Raw genomic sequence first — 15,995 nt, 5'->3', positions numbered from 1 at the left:
TGTCATAAGGATGAAGCATATTGTTTTTGACATCAAAAGGTCAACATAGGTCCAAGGTCAACAACTAAGGTGGTATTTCTGAAATCCTCAATTACATCCGATTGATTTGAAATTTAAAGAGGATATATATTTCAGGTCATTAAATTCAACCACCAATTATTTTTGAGGTCAAATTTGATTTATGGATTTTGCGAGTATCGTGCTCTGCACGGCATCTTCTTCTTGTTAGAGTATTGAATATACCTGCAATGCATCCACCATTAAACAAAGCAGTGCAGTACCATATAACCTTACCTCTCGTGAATCATACAGATGGATCGAGTGATCATCGCGCACCATAACATATCGTTCCTTCCAGCGTCGTCCATCTTCTGAGTACAGGAGTTTCCGCTCAAAAAGGATCTTGTCTCGTACCTTTGTCTGTCGGCATAGGTACATCAGCACCAATCTTTTGCCGATGGGTCCATCTGACTAATATAAAATACCCAGATAATAAAATCCATTTTATATACTTTACGCCAACCTCAAAACAAGGCTCCATCATAAATAAATTTCATTTACTTGCCCACACATTATTTATTCAGTTTAAATGAGACCAAAACATTAGATATGAACACACGAATAAGCTTATAATACATCTTAAAGAAAAAGCATTATTTTTCAGCTTGCCAATTTAACGTCAAACACACTTTCAAAAAAAGAATCAACAGCATTGGAAATATATGTTAGCTCAGAGTTGATTCTAAGACAACTGGATGAAGCCTCTTTTACAGCACATGTCGTTTGGAGAAAGCAACTCTTTAAGGATCACCTCTAAGTACAAGAGAAAGCAATGCAAGTCATATTGTGATGAAATATTACCTTCAATTAGAAATGTGGGCAAGCAGGGTAGCCTCGAGGTATGCACACTCATCTCTGAGCTGTCTCACCTGGGTATAAATCTCAGCCAAGCTATAAACTGTCATCCCCATGTTTCGCAGGCAGAGTGAGGCATCAATATATGTGTGCCATCCCTCAGGACGTTAAACTGAGTGCCTGTCTGCCTGCATTAGTTAGTGGACATGAAAGGGCCTATGGTGTCCTTCGTGAAGAGTAGGCAAGCTATCGCTGGCAGCCTGGCCAAATATAAAAAAATCCTGCTCTAACATACAGGGTGGGGGAGGGGGGGCACTGCAGAATCACAGCCACCCCTCAACAAGTGATGTTACTAGCAATCAGGTGCTGCATCTGAAAGAAGAATAAATTTTGAAATCAGACATGATAATTTTCAACAGTCATTGACTCATAATTTGCTTCAGTCTTACTGAAGCCATCACACAACATTAACAAACAGGAGACTATTATGGTACCAGGTACCATGTGCCACAACTGGCGATTACCATGTGTGCCATTATCCAAAAGATGCATTTGCCACACACCATTTTGTCTTTGGTACACAAATAAATAAGAAGGGGTATACAGAAAAAGTACAATCAAATGAAGAATGAAACCTGTAGTTGTGAGCAGATTGCGTAAGGCAGATCCTGCTGCTCACCAAAAAGTATGCATATGATGAAAGACCAGCCTTGGGACAACAAATTTAATTGAAGAGCATGGATATCAACCTCAGGATACTTTATGAACTTCCAGCAGGAGTAGCCAGCATTGCCATGTGCTGTTCTCATCCTAAGAGCACTTTGAAGAAATCAATGATTTTTTTCAATATTTTTGTGGGTGCCTAAAACACTTCCCAACATCCACCAAGGAATGGGGATGGGGATGATTGAACATTACCTTTCATGCAGCTAGAAAGGTATAGGCACTATAGAGCGATAAAAAAATTGCATTTTTTTCTTTCCTAAAACACTCGCAGGTACACACTGATAAACCTCTGAGGGTTTGACGAAGATTCTTTCAGCAATCTTTGAGAAAAATGTTCACACACACACACACACACACACACACACACACACACACACACACACACACACACACACACACATCTCTTATAGTGTAGATCACTTCTACTGATTATGAAGAGGGGGCTTGGAAATACCAACTTGAAGATGGCACAAATTGTAACTGTCAGGAATACAAAAATAACTACAAAGAGCAATTAGAAATTGTAGACCCTTGCCAGGACTTATTTTGTATGGTGTTTGTTTCGTTTTGTGTGGTGTTTGTGTACTGGAAAAGACAACTATAACTGCCACTTTATAACTGCTGGCAATGATGACCGGGTACAAAGACGTCCACTTTGATGCAACCCCACTTTGATCGGACACCTGACCCTGACCCATGGCGTTTTTTATTATTATTTAATTGAATTCAGAATGGGATTAAAATATTCAATTCAAATCAAATCAAATGGAGGACCAAATAGGTACTACCAAATAGGTACTACAAGTACTACATTGGAGTCATCAGAAGGAACCCGGACAAGCAAATTATGATGTCACAACGAAGGCACCCATAACATCAGAAACAAGTCACACTTATTCCCCATAAGGAGTACTTGCCACGTGCCGAGTTTTAATTTTTCCAATGGTGCGGTTTCAGAGACAGCTCCCAAATTTTTCCTTTTTTCCAACATGGCTACCACACAATGTGACCGATGACACCATAATTATCAATAAAACATTCGACATGAGTAGTCACTCCTCTGCAGTTTCAGAGTCGTCACTCATAAAAAAATTGCGTCTATCCGACAAGCAGCTTCAGAGAAAAAATCATGTTCTGTGAGGAAAAAAAAACACCCAAATGCAATAATACCCTCCACTCTGGTGAGGGTAATCAGAAAAATAAAAACCGTCTCTTGCCAAAAGGTGACCACGTGTGACTTCTTTAAGGTCACACTGAGGTGAACAGAGCTGCTATCCACCAGGAGCGACTCCTTGAGGAATATCTGCCTACGAGAGATTTCGATGAGAATCATTCTACAGAGTAACCATGAAAAATATGCGTTTGCCTCATAACGTCACCAAATGACATCACAATGTCTCAAGCTCGACATATCTAGAAAGCACTCATCGAGGTGTTGAATTTGAGGTATTACACGATATGGTACCTAAGATTTAAAAATTTGACCTTGGGGTCAAAAACTTTCGACCTCCAGCGCTAACCATGAAGGTCAAGGCCGATCGCCACCAAAAATTAATCAGCTGAGCGCCAGACCATGAACTATATTCCCATGAAGTTTGAAGACGATCCGATCAAAATTACTCAAAAAAAGGGTTTCGTCGACTCCGCTGATTTGCGACAAAGTGACCTTGACCTTTGACCTTGAAAATTTTATGCGCTGAAAGGGACCTCTATAGGACTCTGATATGCGAAGTTACAAAAATTTCCAATGATAACTGTGCTGTGCAGAGTGATCGATACATGATTACAAACAAACAAAAATAAACCAATGTCACCCTGCGGGTGACCCATATCTTGCCAAAAGGTGACCACGTGTGACTTCTTTAAGGTCACACTGAGGTGAACAGAGCTGCTATCCACCAGGAGCGACTCCTTGAGGAATATCTGCCTACGAGAGATTCCGATGAGAATCGTTCTACAGAATAACCATGAAAAATATGCGTTTGCCTCATAACGTCACCAAATGACGTCATAATGTCTTAAGCTTGACATATCTAGAAAGCACTCATCGAGGTGTTCAATTTGAGGTACTACACGATATGGTTCCTAAAACTTGAAAATTTGACCTTGGGGTCAAATATGTTTGACCTTAGGCGCTAACCATGAAGGTCAAGGCCAATCACCACGAAAAATTAATCAGCTGAGCGCCAGACCATGAACTATATTCCCATGAAGTTTGAAGACGATCCGATGAAAATTACTCAAAAAATAAGGGTTTTGTCAACTCTCCTGATTTGTGACAAAGTGACCTTGACCTTTGACCTTGACCTTCAAAATTTTATGCGCTGAAAGGGACCTCTATAGGCCTCTGATATGCGAAGTTACAAAAATTTCCAATGATAACTGTGCTCTGCAGAATTTTATATACGTGATTACAGACAAACAAACAAACAAACAAAAAAAAAAAAACATACAAGCTGACTAACATATCTTGCAAAAACTTCGTTTTGGCAAGATAAAAAATAAAATAAAAAAAAATACAAGCTGACTAAAATATCTTGCAAAAACTTAGTTTTGGCAGGATAATAAATCCCAATAAAAACGTGATCATGTGTTTGCCAAACTTGCTTCGCCATTTCAGACAAGATTTTTGAAGGTATATATATATATATATATATATATATATATATATATATATATATATATATATATATATATATATATATATATATATATATATATATATATATATATATAATCTGCCAATCCACATGATCGATGACATCATTTTTTTTTCTGTGGACCAATTTATCCCTGGATGATCCTCAAAAATTTTCAGACTGATCAAATGTAGCTCTCTAGGTATGCAATTATGATGTTATAGCAAAGGCACCTGTGACATCATTAAAAAAAAAAATTCACACATTCCCCGAGGGGAGAACTTGCCATGCGGAAAATTTCAATTTTTTTTCCTTGGTGCGGTTTCAGAGATACAGAGGTCCAAAGTTTTTCCTTTTTTACAACATGGCTGCCACAACATGCGACCTATGACATCATAATTATTAAAACATTCTACCTAAGTAGTCACCCCGATGGAGAAAATTTTGTATCAATCCGCCAAGCAGTTTCAGAGTAAAACACTCACGTTCTGTGCGGACAAACAATCAAACAGACAGACAGACAGACATACAAACCCAAATGCAATCCCCTCCTCTCTGGTGAGGGTAATCAGAAAAATAAATCCTAATAAAAAGGTGATCATGAGTTCCCCAAATAGTGAAACTTGTTGTACCCATTCCCCTCTTCTATATCATATATGTTGATTAAATTTTTAAAAAGGAGGAAAAGTGGGGGTAGGAGGGATGGGGTGGCGGAGGGGGGTGTGGGGAGGGAGGAGAACAGTTTTGTCATCTCAATGAATAGATTTGTTGATTTGTCTCCTAACTTAATAACATCTAATACCTTGCTCAACATACAAAGTAGATGTGGAAGCATATCAAGATGCAAAAATACACATTCTGCAAAAAGGAAAACAGCCTGATATGCAATGCTCTTAACATCTTAATCTCAAACAAGCACAAGCATTACGATTTCGCACAATGTCCGAATGCAGCCGTCTGTAATTTTGTGTACGACGCTAACTTGTAGTGCAGTAAAAGTACACGGTGTCCACAATGTCTCGTTACCTCTGTGGAACTTTGGATTCACCTCAAGTACAGTTGCGTTTTTGTTGCATATGTTTTTCACATAATTACATTATATATACATTTAACTTTACATGGGTCAGGTTTCGAATGGATCAGTTTGTGCACAGCCATTCTCATCACAGAACAATTCTGCACCAGGTTCTGTGTGACATTTTCTGGAGCATTTGAGGAGTTACAAGATGAAATGCGTCCCTGACAGCATACTGTACTAGCCAATATGCATTCTTGAATCGTATAATTACTATCGCACATTATCAATGGGTCTGGAAAAGAAAATAAATCACATATTCAGTGAGTACTTTACAGAGGTGAAAATACATTGTGGACACCGTGTAGATGTATGGTTTTGGTGGGATGTTACCTCTCAGTGGAGCAACTGTGATTAAGATTTTCAGAGAGAGATGCTACCTTGCGGTGCAGGAGTTGTGGTTGTATGTCGGCTCTCTCCTCAACCTCCCTCCGCACAAAACCGAGCAAGCATACAGGGTACTGCTCTCTGTAGTATGATGCAAAGCCATCCAACACTGACTGTGCCTTTTCTGCATCACATGAAGACAAGAGGAAGAAATAATAAGCACGAGCATGTATATGTACAATTGCCAGAGGGGACATTAAAATCAGTGGTGCTAATGTTACGAATCTGGAAGCCTTTTGCACAGAAACAGACAGCAGTCCACGTAGCTTAGTTATTTCGATAAGTATGTGTTTATAGTTAGAATCCCTCTTTCTGTTTAATGGGAATTTCGTGTGTGGGCTACGAGTTTTTTTTAGTTTGGTTTTTATACAACGACACCACCCTCACTCAACCCGGTCGCCATTGCCCACGTGTTTTTGGCTGAAGGCATGGGCGGAGCCTCCATCAGCTCAGAACCGACTCCGCCCCAGAAAGGTGGGAGTTGCCCTGCCTATCATGGGCCTGCCCAATGAGGGACAGCCAGTGGATCGCGCGATAGGACCGTCCAATCAGGAGGCGAGTGGCGAGAAAAGAAACTGCTCCCATCTCAAGAGAGTAAAGGAGTGATTGTGGCGATTGGTTTGGTCTGCAGTCGTGGTTCGAGCAGTCTGTGGTACTTTGCGGTGGCTCACTGTGGTGGTGGTGACGACTGCCGAGCATCTAGAGTGATCGGCGCATTCTGTCTGGCTGTGCGCGTCTGCCTCGCCGGGTGTGGCCTGATCAAGGAAGCTGTTTTGGGCTCGATCGCCAATCGCCTTGTCATCTCTCACTCGTCCGCCTTCATGCTGGCTGGCGTCCGATGCTCTTTCCCTCGTAAATGGTGCTTGGTGCTACGTTGTGGCGGTGGGTTCGAGTCGCGCCACTGGACAAGCTCGACCAGACCGCACGAGGCGGACAGGTGCAAATATAGGCCGCGGCCATTGAGGTCCATTTTCTTGTGTGTGTGTCCGTGGGCCCTGTCTGTAAGTGGAATTGTTAAGTGCCTTGTACATGATGGCTTGCATTTCTTTTATTTGTGACAACTCTGCTCTTTTTGTGCTCCCCCTCCCCGATTATTGTCATAAATAAACCCCCTGTTAAATGTTCCAGTTCGTCGTTTGTGCTTTCCTTCATTGCTCTAGCAAGGTGCGTATTGAGAAATAGTAAGGCCGTTCGGGCTGGTAAATTGTTCATTTGGTCCAGCGCGACTTTGGTAACTTCCGCTCAGTTATGCCGGATCCGAGTCGGTGATAGTGATTCGATTCGGACAAAGTCGGCCGAGGGTGTGGGTTCCCCGGTAGTTGGACGGCGTGAATACTTACTTCGGTAAATTGGAATTGGACAAGTGGACCCTACCTCACGCCGTCAAAATATTGGTGACCACGGTCCTCTACGTGACCCGTGACCTTTCGGAGTTGTCCGAGAGTCACGACCTAAATTCCGGGTGTTCGGTGGGAGATGACTCCACTGCTCCACCTAGTGGTCGTTTATCGCCACCGAACCCTGGCCCACAACAATAAGAGGGAAAAATACAGTGGGGGTTTCTATATCCACGTCACTCACATCTGAGTTGTTGGAAGAGGATGGACACAGACGCGCGCATGCATGCACACACACAATTTTGGTTTACAGTATTGCACATCATGTAGGACACAAAGTGATGCAAGGACATGAGGTTTGCTGTGGCACAATCATAGGCAACATTGCTTCAGGTCAGAACAGAACGTTTCAGCACTTCAGGGCTTTGTTGCGAAATCAAAAGTTTGCTTCCTCAAGGTTTACCGCAATTTAGACAATCATCATTCATGCCATTTTCTTGTGCAAACTCCTCCCCAACCCCCCCCCCCCACCCCAGTCCCCCTGCTCCATCTCCAGTTAAAAACACATAACATCTGCACCTTAATCTTTTTTGTCATTTTGCGGAGAGATGTAAAAAATAATGCCCAATAATAAGACCAGTTAAAATGGATCTCCAGGAATTTGTCCATCGATTAATATGGCTCCTAAATGCATGCACCAGTGATGCACTTACAGGTTACGTTATTACCTCCACCACCAAAGGTGAAGGAGGTTGTTTTTACCCCTTTCTGTCTGTTTGTTTGTTTGGTTGAAGGATATCTCAAAAACTTGTGGACGGGTTCGGATGAAATTGTGTGGACAGGTTGGGTGTGCGACAAAGATGAACTGATTAGATTTTGGTGAAGATCCGGATCCGGATCTGAGTAAGATAATTTTTTAAGCGATTCTTCACCATTGAGAGATGGGGCTCAAAAACTATATATGGCAAGATATCTCAAAAGGTTATGGTCAGATTCGGATGAAACTTGGAGGACAGGTTGGGCATCTGGCAAGTATGAATTGATTCGATTGTGGATAACATCAGGATCCAGACACGACCATTTTTTGTTTGTTTTTTTCTAAGTGATTTTTCATAATTGGGAGATAAGGCCAAAAAATATACACTGTTGGAACCCGCTATCCACTGTGGATAAGTTCCGGGAAAATGCCGCGAATAGTGAATCAACAAATAGCAGGGCATTGTTTCAATGGAAAAAAGGACAGGTTCCCTACAGTTCATGGTTTATGAGGGGGGGGGGGGCGGATCAATAATTATTCATGAAGTTGTCCTGTTTGGTGTTCCCATCCTAAATACCATGTGATTCTTCATGAAGTTGTCTTGTTTGGTGTTCTCATCCTAAATACCGTGTGATTCTTCATGAAGTTGTCCTGTTTGGTGATCCCATCCTAAATACCATGTGATTCTTCTTCATGTGCTGGAACTTGTACAAGCATCTTTCGTGATCACCGGAGGAGGGTTGGGAACTGGAATCTCCTCACAATGCATCACCGGACGAAGAGATGATGGCAGATCGGGGTAGTTGAACACATCAGTCTTCTTTCCCCTGCGGTGACACGTCACCACCACCATACAAAAGTAGCAGTTGTTTGAGTGATCTGTTGGTTCCCGCCAGATTCTTGGCACGACAAACTTCAGTTTTCGTTTCTCCCCTCTATACCATGACTCCAGAGTGGACCGACAGCTTCCGCAAACCACGTGTGGCGCCCAACTCTTGTCCTGGTCCCCTAATTGAACTCCAAAGTACGCCTTGTAAGCCGAACAGAAGAGGTTCCCTTCAATGATGGTGTACTTGACTGACTTGACATTCAGAAAGACTCCGCAGACAAAGCAGAAGTTATCAGGATCATGCTTGCAGGAACCTCGAGCAGAAACCATCATGAGACAATATCTTTTAATAAAAGAACAAATATAATAAGACGAGTTGAAGGGAAAGAACGGAAACGAAATGTAACATATATCAAATGACTACTTGAATGAATCATATAAATCATACTTAAATAACCTACTTGAAAAAAAATCATATTTTTTTCAAAATAATTTCAAAATATTTTCTAAATCACAAAACGATCAACAGTATGCTATGTTTTACTTCTGATTAGCATATCCCTGTATGTTTCAACGCTGTTGTATAGTTTCATTAATGTTAAAATTCATTTTTCTGCAATTTTCTAATGTAAATATACAATTTTTTGTTATTTTTCAAAAAATCGGTGTCATTTCCTTAATAACGATTAGCGCCATGAAAGATATGCATTTTTCTTCATTCTTACGACCTAATAAAAGACAAACAACCAAAAAATTCACTCAAACAAAATCTTTGTTACATTGTGTATAATCTTGTGAAAAACCACAACTATGCCCGCAAAAACCTTCAAAAAAATTTTTTTAAACCCACGAATACGGCCATGAAAAACCACAATGCATTATGTAACAAAAAAAAAAAAGTTTGTTTGAGTGAATTTTTTGGTTGTCTGTCTTTTATTAGGTCGTAAGAATAAAGAAAAAGCATATATTTTATGTCACTAATCGTTATTAAGGAAATGACACTGATTTTTTGAAAAATAACAAAAAATTGTATATTTACATTAGAAAATTGGAGAAAAATGTATTTGAACGTTAATGAAACTATACAACAGCGTTGAAACATACAGGGATATGCTAATCAGAAGTAAAACATAGCATACTGTTGATCGTTTTGTGATTTAGAAAATATTTTGAAAAAAAATATGATTTTTTTCAAGTAGGTTATTCAAGTATGATTTATATGATTCATTCAAGTAGTCATTTGATATATGTTACATTTTGTTTCCGTTCTTTCCCTTCAACTCGTCTTATTATATTTGTTCTTTTATTAAAAGATATTGTCTCATGATGGCTTCTGCTAGAGGTTCCTGCAAGCATGATCCTGATAACTTCTGCTATGTCTGCGGAGTCTTTCTGAATGTCAAGTCAGTCAAGTACACCATCATTGAAGGGAACCTCTTCTGTTCGGCTTACAAGGCGTACTTTGGAGTTCAATTAGGGGACCAGGACAAGAGTTGGGCGCCACACGTGGTTTGCGGAAGCTGTCGGTCCACTCTGGAGTCATGGTATAGAGGGGAGAAACGAAAACTGAAGTTTGTCGTGCCAAGAATCTGGCGGGAACCAACAGATCACTCAAACAACTGCTACTTTTGTATGGTGGTGGTGACGTGTCACCGCAGGGGAAAGAAGACGGATGTGTTCAACTACCCCGATCTGCCATCATCTCTTCGTCCGGTGATGCATTGTGAGGAGATTCCAGTTCCCAACCCTCCTCCGGTGATCACGAAAGATGCTTGTACAAGTTCCAGCACATGAAGAAGAATCACATGGTATTTAGGATGGGATCACCAAACAGGACAACTTCATGAAGAATCACACGGTATTTAGGATGGGAACACCAAACAGGACAATTTCATTAATAATCACATGGTATTGCGGATGGGAACATCAAACAAGACAACTTCATGAAGAATCACATGGTATTTAGGGTGGAAACACCAAACAGGACAACTTCATGAGGAATCACATGGTATTTAGGATGGGAACACCAAACAGGACAACTTCATGAAGAATCACATGGTATTTAGGATGGGATCACCAAACAGGACAACTTCATGAAGAATCACATGGTATTTAGGATGGGAACACCAAACAGGACAACTTCATGAATAATTATAATCTTGTGAAAAACCACAACAATGCCTGCAAAAACCCTCAAAAATTTTTTTTTTAAACCCACGAATACGGCCATGAAAAACCACAAATAAACCTGCAAAAAAATAATAACAATAACACGAAAACGTGAAAAAATATATGAAATAAAAAAACGCCGTGGATAAGTGAAGCACAGGGAGGTGAATGTCACAGCAGGTTGTATTTTATAAAGCGCGAATGCACGGGGCCCACAAATGGCGAATGCACGAATAGCAGGGTCTGACAGTATCGCACGGTATGTGAAAACGTATATGGGCTATGACAAAACATGGTGAAGGAGTTGGGTAGGTGACAAGAACAAGCTTTAGATTTTCGTTCAGGTCCGGATTCAGATCCGGCCCATCAGTGGGATACAAAACGTAAAATGTTCAGCCTGGTGGAGGTATGTGCTCTCCCAAGTGCCGTTCTCGTTTGTAAAATGTTACATAAAATTTGTATTTATTTGGCTCACACCTCATGCAGGATTAACTGTTACAGCATCAATGTCCAAAATGTCAAATACGGCGATCCTGGTTTTTCTCGTCAAATTCATCCTTTTAACCTACATCGAGGCCGAGTGGCTATTTAATGGGCTCCTATGTCAGCAAACCAACAATGTTGGTGTTCCTGCACTCTTCCAGCTACAAACCTGAGACATGAGCCTGAAACATGTGCTATTCACAGTGATTCAAGCCAAAGCACTCGCAGCATGGGTCCACTGTTTGTTGGTTGTATGGATCAATCCAGTCGAATCTTTCACATCTGCACTTACAGAGCAAGTTTTATCCATGACCTCATGTAGTTAATTCATTGTACATCCTTTAAAAATTCAAAGGTTAAAATTAAAACACAAGAATTACATTTATATATTTTTTGAATCGTGGTATTTGTTGTGGTCTCCCTGCATGAAGCAAGACAATCAGAGTGCATTTTGTTTTCCACTACCCCTACCACCCACCCTCTCAAGAGCAAAAATGTCAAAACATCCTCAGCTCACTATGCAAGGAAACAACAATGCAGATTGTTTGTCTGCCTGAGGCCTTTTCCTGCTGGGCAGGGCTCACAGCTGGGTCAAGCCATGAGAATTCCAACGGAGGCAACATGGTCACGAAGTCATTGGAAAAAGGGGACACAATGGAACCTTGTCATTTTGTAAAGTTCACAAGCATAGCGTTGAAGTTGAGCATGTCCATAGCATTTCAAAAGTCCCACATATAAACATGGTAAAGAATGGCTGCTTCTTCTCATACGCATGCATATCAATTACTAATTAAAGACTGAGAATAGAATCTGTGGCAGAATCAAAGAAACCTGCAAATAACAAAATAAACAATTGCAAATTTAAACAACCACCAAAAGCAACACGATAAATGTTACAAAAAGCAGGGTGCACAAACTACACCCACACATCCTGACACCCTGACTCAGAAAAGGTGGTCAATGTAATAATGTTCTCTTGAACGATGACACTGCAGTATGACCTACCCTGGAGGGGGTGCAGTGAGTCACAGGATCTATGTTGTCAGCCTGTGCTTAACTGGAAGGTCAAGGTTTCTTTCAATTTCAATTGAAAAGCAGTAACGAGATAACCCCCAAAAAGTAGAGACATGTCTGGCAATATAGTAAATCTAATTAGTCTGGCTTGTAATCCACTCTCTCCAGTCAAGACGGGCCCGTTAATCACATCACATGAGCGCCTAACATTGGCTGCTCGTGAAAGTTTTTGCAATAGACCAATTTCTCTTCTTCACAAATTCATCCCATCCCACAGTAAAATTTTCTGTCCAACATCTCAATGTTGGTACACTGATGCAGTATATGGTGAGGCCATTGCAATAAAACAACTTGCATTCTCCTCCTAGAAGGCAAAAACCTCCTAGAAGACAAAAAAACAAAAAAAAAAAAGAAGGCAAAAAAAAACAAAAAAACAAAAAAAAAAAACTGATGCTAACCAGCAGTCTCTCTGCACAGCATGGAACTCTTGTTTATTTGTTTAGTGAAGATCTAGAGCCCAACATCAAGCTCAACTGCAATCAAAATTCTGAAGCCTCTTACCATCCTTCTTCAGCTGGTGAGGTCTGCCTGGGACATATTCCATTTCCATTCCTTCCATCCAAAAGGATGGAGTCATGCTGAACTCTACTTGAGAAAAAGCAGTGCTCTTAAACTCTGTCATCACTCAAAAGGGTAAAATCCCAAATTTATCCTTTTCTGCACACACTCTTTCCCCATTACACAATGTTCCCACAGGATGTTGAGGTCTTCCTCAACATAGTGGAGAAATTCATTCCCAAGCTTGAAATCTCATCTACAACTGTAAAGAAGAGCATAAGTGCTCCAATCCTCAGGAAATGTGCTTCAGGCCTAACACACCCTCTCTCCTCTATTCCACGGTTACTATTTGGATGGGTAACTCCCTCCATACTGGAAGGTTGCAAACATCACTCAGATCCATAAGAAACTAGAACGGCACTCTTCGATGCTACGACGTCGACAGATATGCCTCTGCCCACATTATTATTGAAGGCTTTTATGTTATTATGACATCAAAAATGAAGCCACCTATGACATCACAAAAAACAAATATCGTATTTAAATCCCGTGGGGAGTACTTGCCATGTGAAAGTTTCAATTTTTTCAATGGAGCGGTTTCAGATGCAGAAGTCCAATGTTTTTCCTTTTTTCCAACATGGCTGACACAACAATGACTTATGACATCATATCATTATAACATTTTACATGAGTCGTCACACTGATGGCAAATTTTTTTGTGTTAATCAGATAAGCAGTTGCAGAGAAAACAGAGAAAATTGGCAAGGATGGATGGACAGACAGAGACAGACAGACACAGACAACACGAAAAATAGAGTCAAGGCTTGGGGAAGAGCCAGAACACAGAATAGATCAGGCCGCAGCAGAAGAAAAGAAACAGCACAAAGAGAAGGGGGGAGGGCGAATGCCAACAGCAGAGCCAAATAATGCAATAGATGACGAGAAGGGGAGCACTCGGTAGAGTGCAAAACCTCCGCCGCCAAAAGCATGTAACAGGACATAATTAACCACTCATCAAAATAGACAAGATCTGTCTCTCACACAAGGAATACACCAGACCCAAGTAAGTGTTCTTATTACATGTTCAAATAAAGCTTGGTGTTGGCTTAATGGTTAAGGTGGCTGGTTTAAGATATTAGGGTCTCGAGTTTGAGCCCCTGACGTGCTGAACCATTAAATAACACCAGGTGGGTTGACTCCGCCCGTTATCCTTCTGAGGTTGGCAAATAAGTACCAGCCTACTGAAAACAGGGGGCACTGCATCAGCAATGCAGACTGTGATCTCAGTAATGATGCACCCAGCAGCCACAGGCTACAACGGAAATAAGAATAATTACATGTTCAAAGTCAAATAAACTACACAAACACAAACAGTGCTGAGGTCAAAAAAAATAATACAGACCCCTACCCCACAAATGTAACAATATTTCCAAGGTGTGCTTTTCTCCCTTCCCAAAACTCAGTAGAACCAACTATGTTCTGTGTTGTGAACACGCAGTGGTTTGGTATATTTACAATGTAACTCATGGTGTCATACATATTAAGGCGTGTTTTGGTCTCTTCACATGAAAAAAACCCCAGTTATCAGTATGTCCAAAAATTTCTGCATGATGGTCGCCTCTGTGTTCGCAATATGTTCCACATCTATCTCGTCTGCACAAAGCATCCCTCACCTATGCTTTACACAGTATTGGGTAAAGTTCACAGAGTCAAGAGCTGCACTTCATATTTATTGTCATATAAAGTGGCAGCATGTTCATGTACGTGGTTCCAAATATCACCTTGTCTGATCAACACACAAAAGGGTTGTATGTGATTATTATATACGATAAGGGCATATAATCCCTTATCAGGTATATAACATACAATAATACTTATAAAAAAAGGGGATATAATCATAATTATTATATACGAGCAAAGGTATCCGCATTGCCGGGCAACACGAGGTCTCTCCTCTCACTTCTTCCCCTCCCTCCCGACTCCAACCCTTTCCCCTCTCAACTGCCACCCCTTAACCTCCCGACTGCCACCCCTCCCCCACCCCCTTCCCTTCCCTGTGACGGGTGTTTATAAGTTATGAATTGTGAGAAAATAACCGTTTAAAACCACAAGGAAGGTGTATCATGGAAAAAATGTGATCCTACAAAGTTTTTTTAGCAATTAACCTTGGGAGCTCAAAGTGGTAGCATTACAAACAAACAAAAAAAAACAACAAACGTCTCATTCGCTTTTATGAAGAAGATAACATCACTCCAAGCTCCTACTGCAATTAAATAACATCCTAAGGCCGAAGTCACATTTGCCATGGCGGCCGTGGGGTCTACAAAATCTACGGCCACTAGCAATTATAGGGTGGCCGCAGTATTTCCACAGTCACACAATATAGCAGTCACATATGTTATTATTTTTTGGGTAGCCACACGGGGTATTTAGAAAGTGTGGAGACCGAAAACGTGGGGGTGCCGTACGGTCTTTGATTTGATTTGATGTCGCACGGTGACCTTAGGGCATTCCTGTGGCGGCCATATAATTTTCAAGGCAGACGCAAGGTGCCCGCAGGGGGACCGCAGGGGGATCGCAGGGGGATCGCAGGGGGGGCCCTAAGGCAAACGTGCGGCCAGACGGACGGTAACAAGTGGGTTCTGTTTTTTTTAACCAGTTTTTTTTTTTTGGCTTGTCGAATTGCTACGGCGAACGTAGAAATGAAAAAAGTTATAACTCCGCGCTATAATTCCACGGCGACCCCTACAGCCTGTAAAAGATAGCCAAACGGCGTAGGGCCACCCTGAGGCCACCGCAGAAACTGCGGCCGCCGCACGTTTCTGTCAATTCAGAGGGCGTACGGCCACTGTATCCTCGCCGTAGAGCAAATGTGACTTAGGCCTGAATAAAAGCAGATCACACAAAAAGGTTAAACAATTCGAACCCAGGATAGACAGCGAAGAGCGAATGTGCATACCTCTCAGCAATTTTACCAAGGTGTGGGGATTCATTGCTTTGTAGCCACTGAAAACATTTTTCAATTCTTTCTTGAACTCAGAGGTCACTTGTCCCGTTGCTTTCTGTCGTGTTTCCAAGGCAAAGCATTTTTAGTAGGCTGAATCAAAATGGTGGCTAAGACCACCTTTGAGGTGAAGTTGGACTGACCAAGGATAAGCCCTTCATG

The 15,995-nt window shown here is 41.2% G+C and overlaps 1 protein-coding gene across 1 annotated transcript in view; it reads right to left on the bottom strand.

Annotated features, from left to right (window-relative positions):
* LOC147013040 (protein Niban 2-like) overlaps positions 1-15,995 on the bottom strand; it is a 218,053-nt gene that overhangs the window by 132,827 nt on the left and 69,231 nt on the right. The window contains 2 exon segments of the mRNA XM_085854496.1: positions 295-420; positions 5,676-5,806. Of these exon segments, the coding sequence (XP_085710622.1) occupies positions 295-420; positions 5,676-5,806 (257 nt within the window).

The sequence above is a fragment of the Eptatretus burgeri genome, chromosome 14 (assembly GCF_056783735.1).
Source record: "Eptatretus burgeri isolate ZD-2024b chromosome 14, Ebu_testis_v1, whole genome shotgun sequence".
In the NCBI taxonomy this organism is placed as follows: domain Eukaryota; kingdom Metazoa; phylum Chordata; class Myxini; order Myxiniformes; family Myxinidae; genus Eptatretus; species Eptatretus burgeri.
This window is presented reverse-complemented; position numbering and strand designations above follow the sequence as displayed.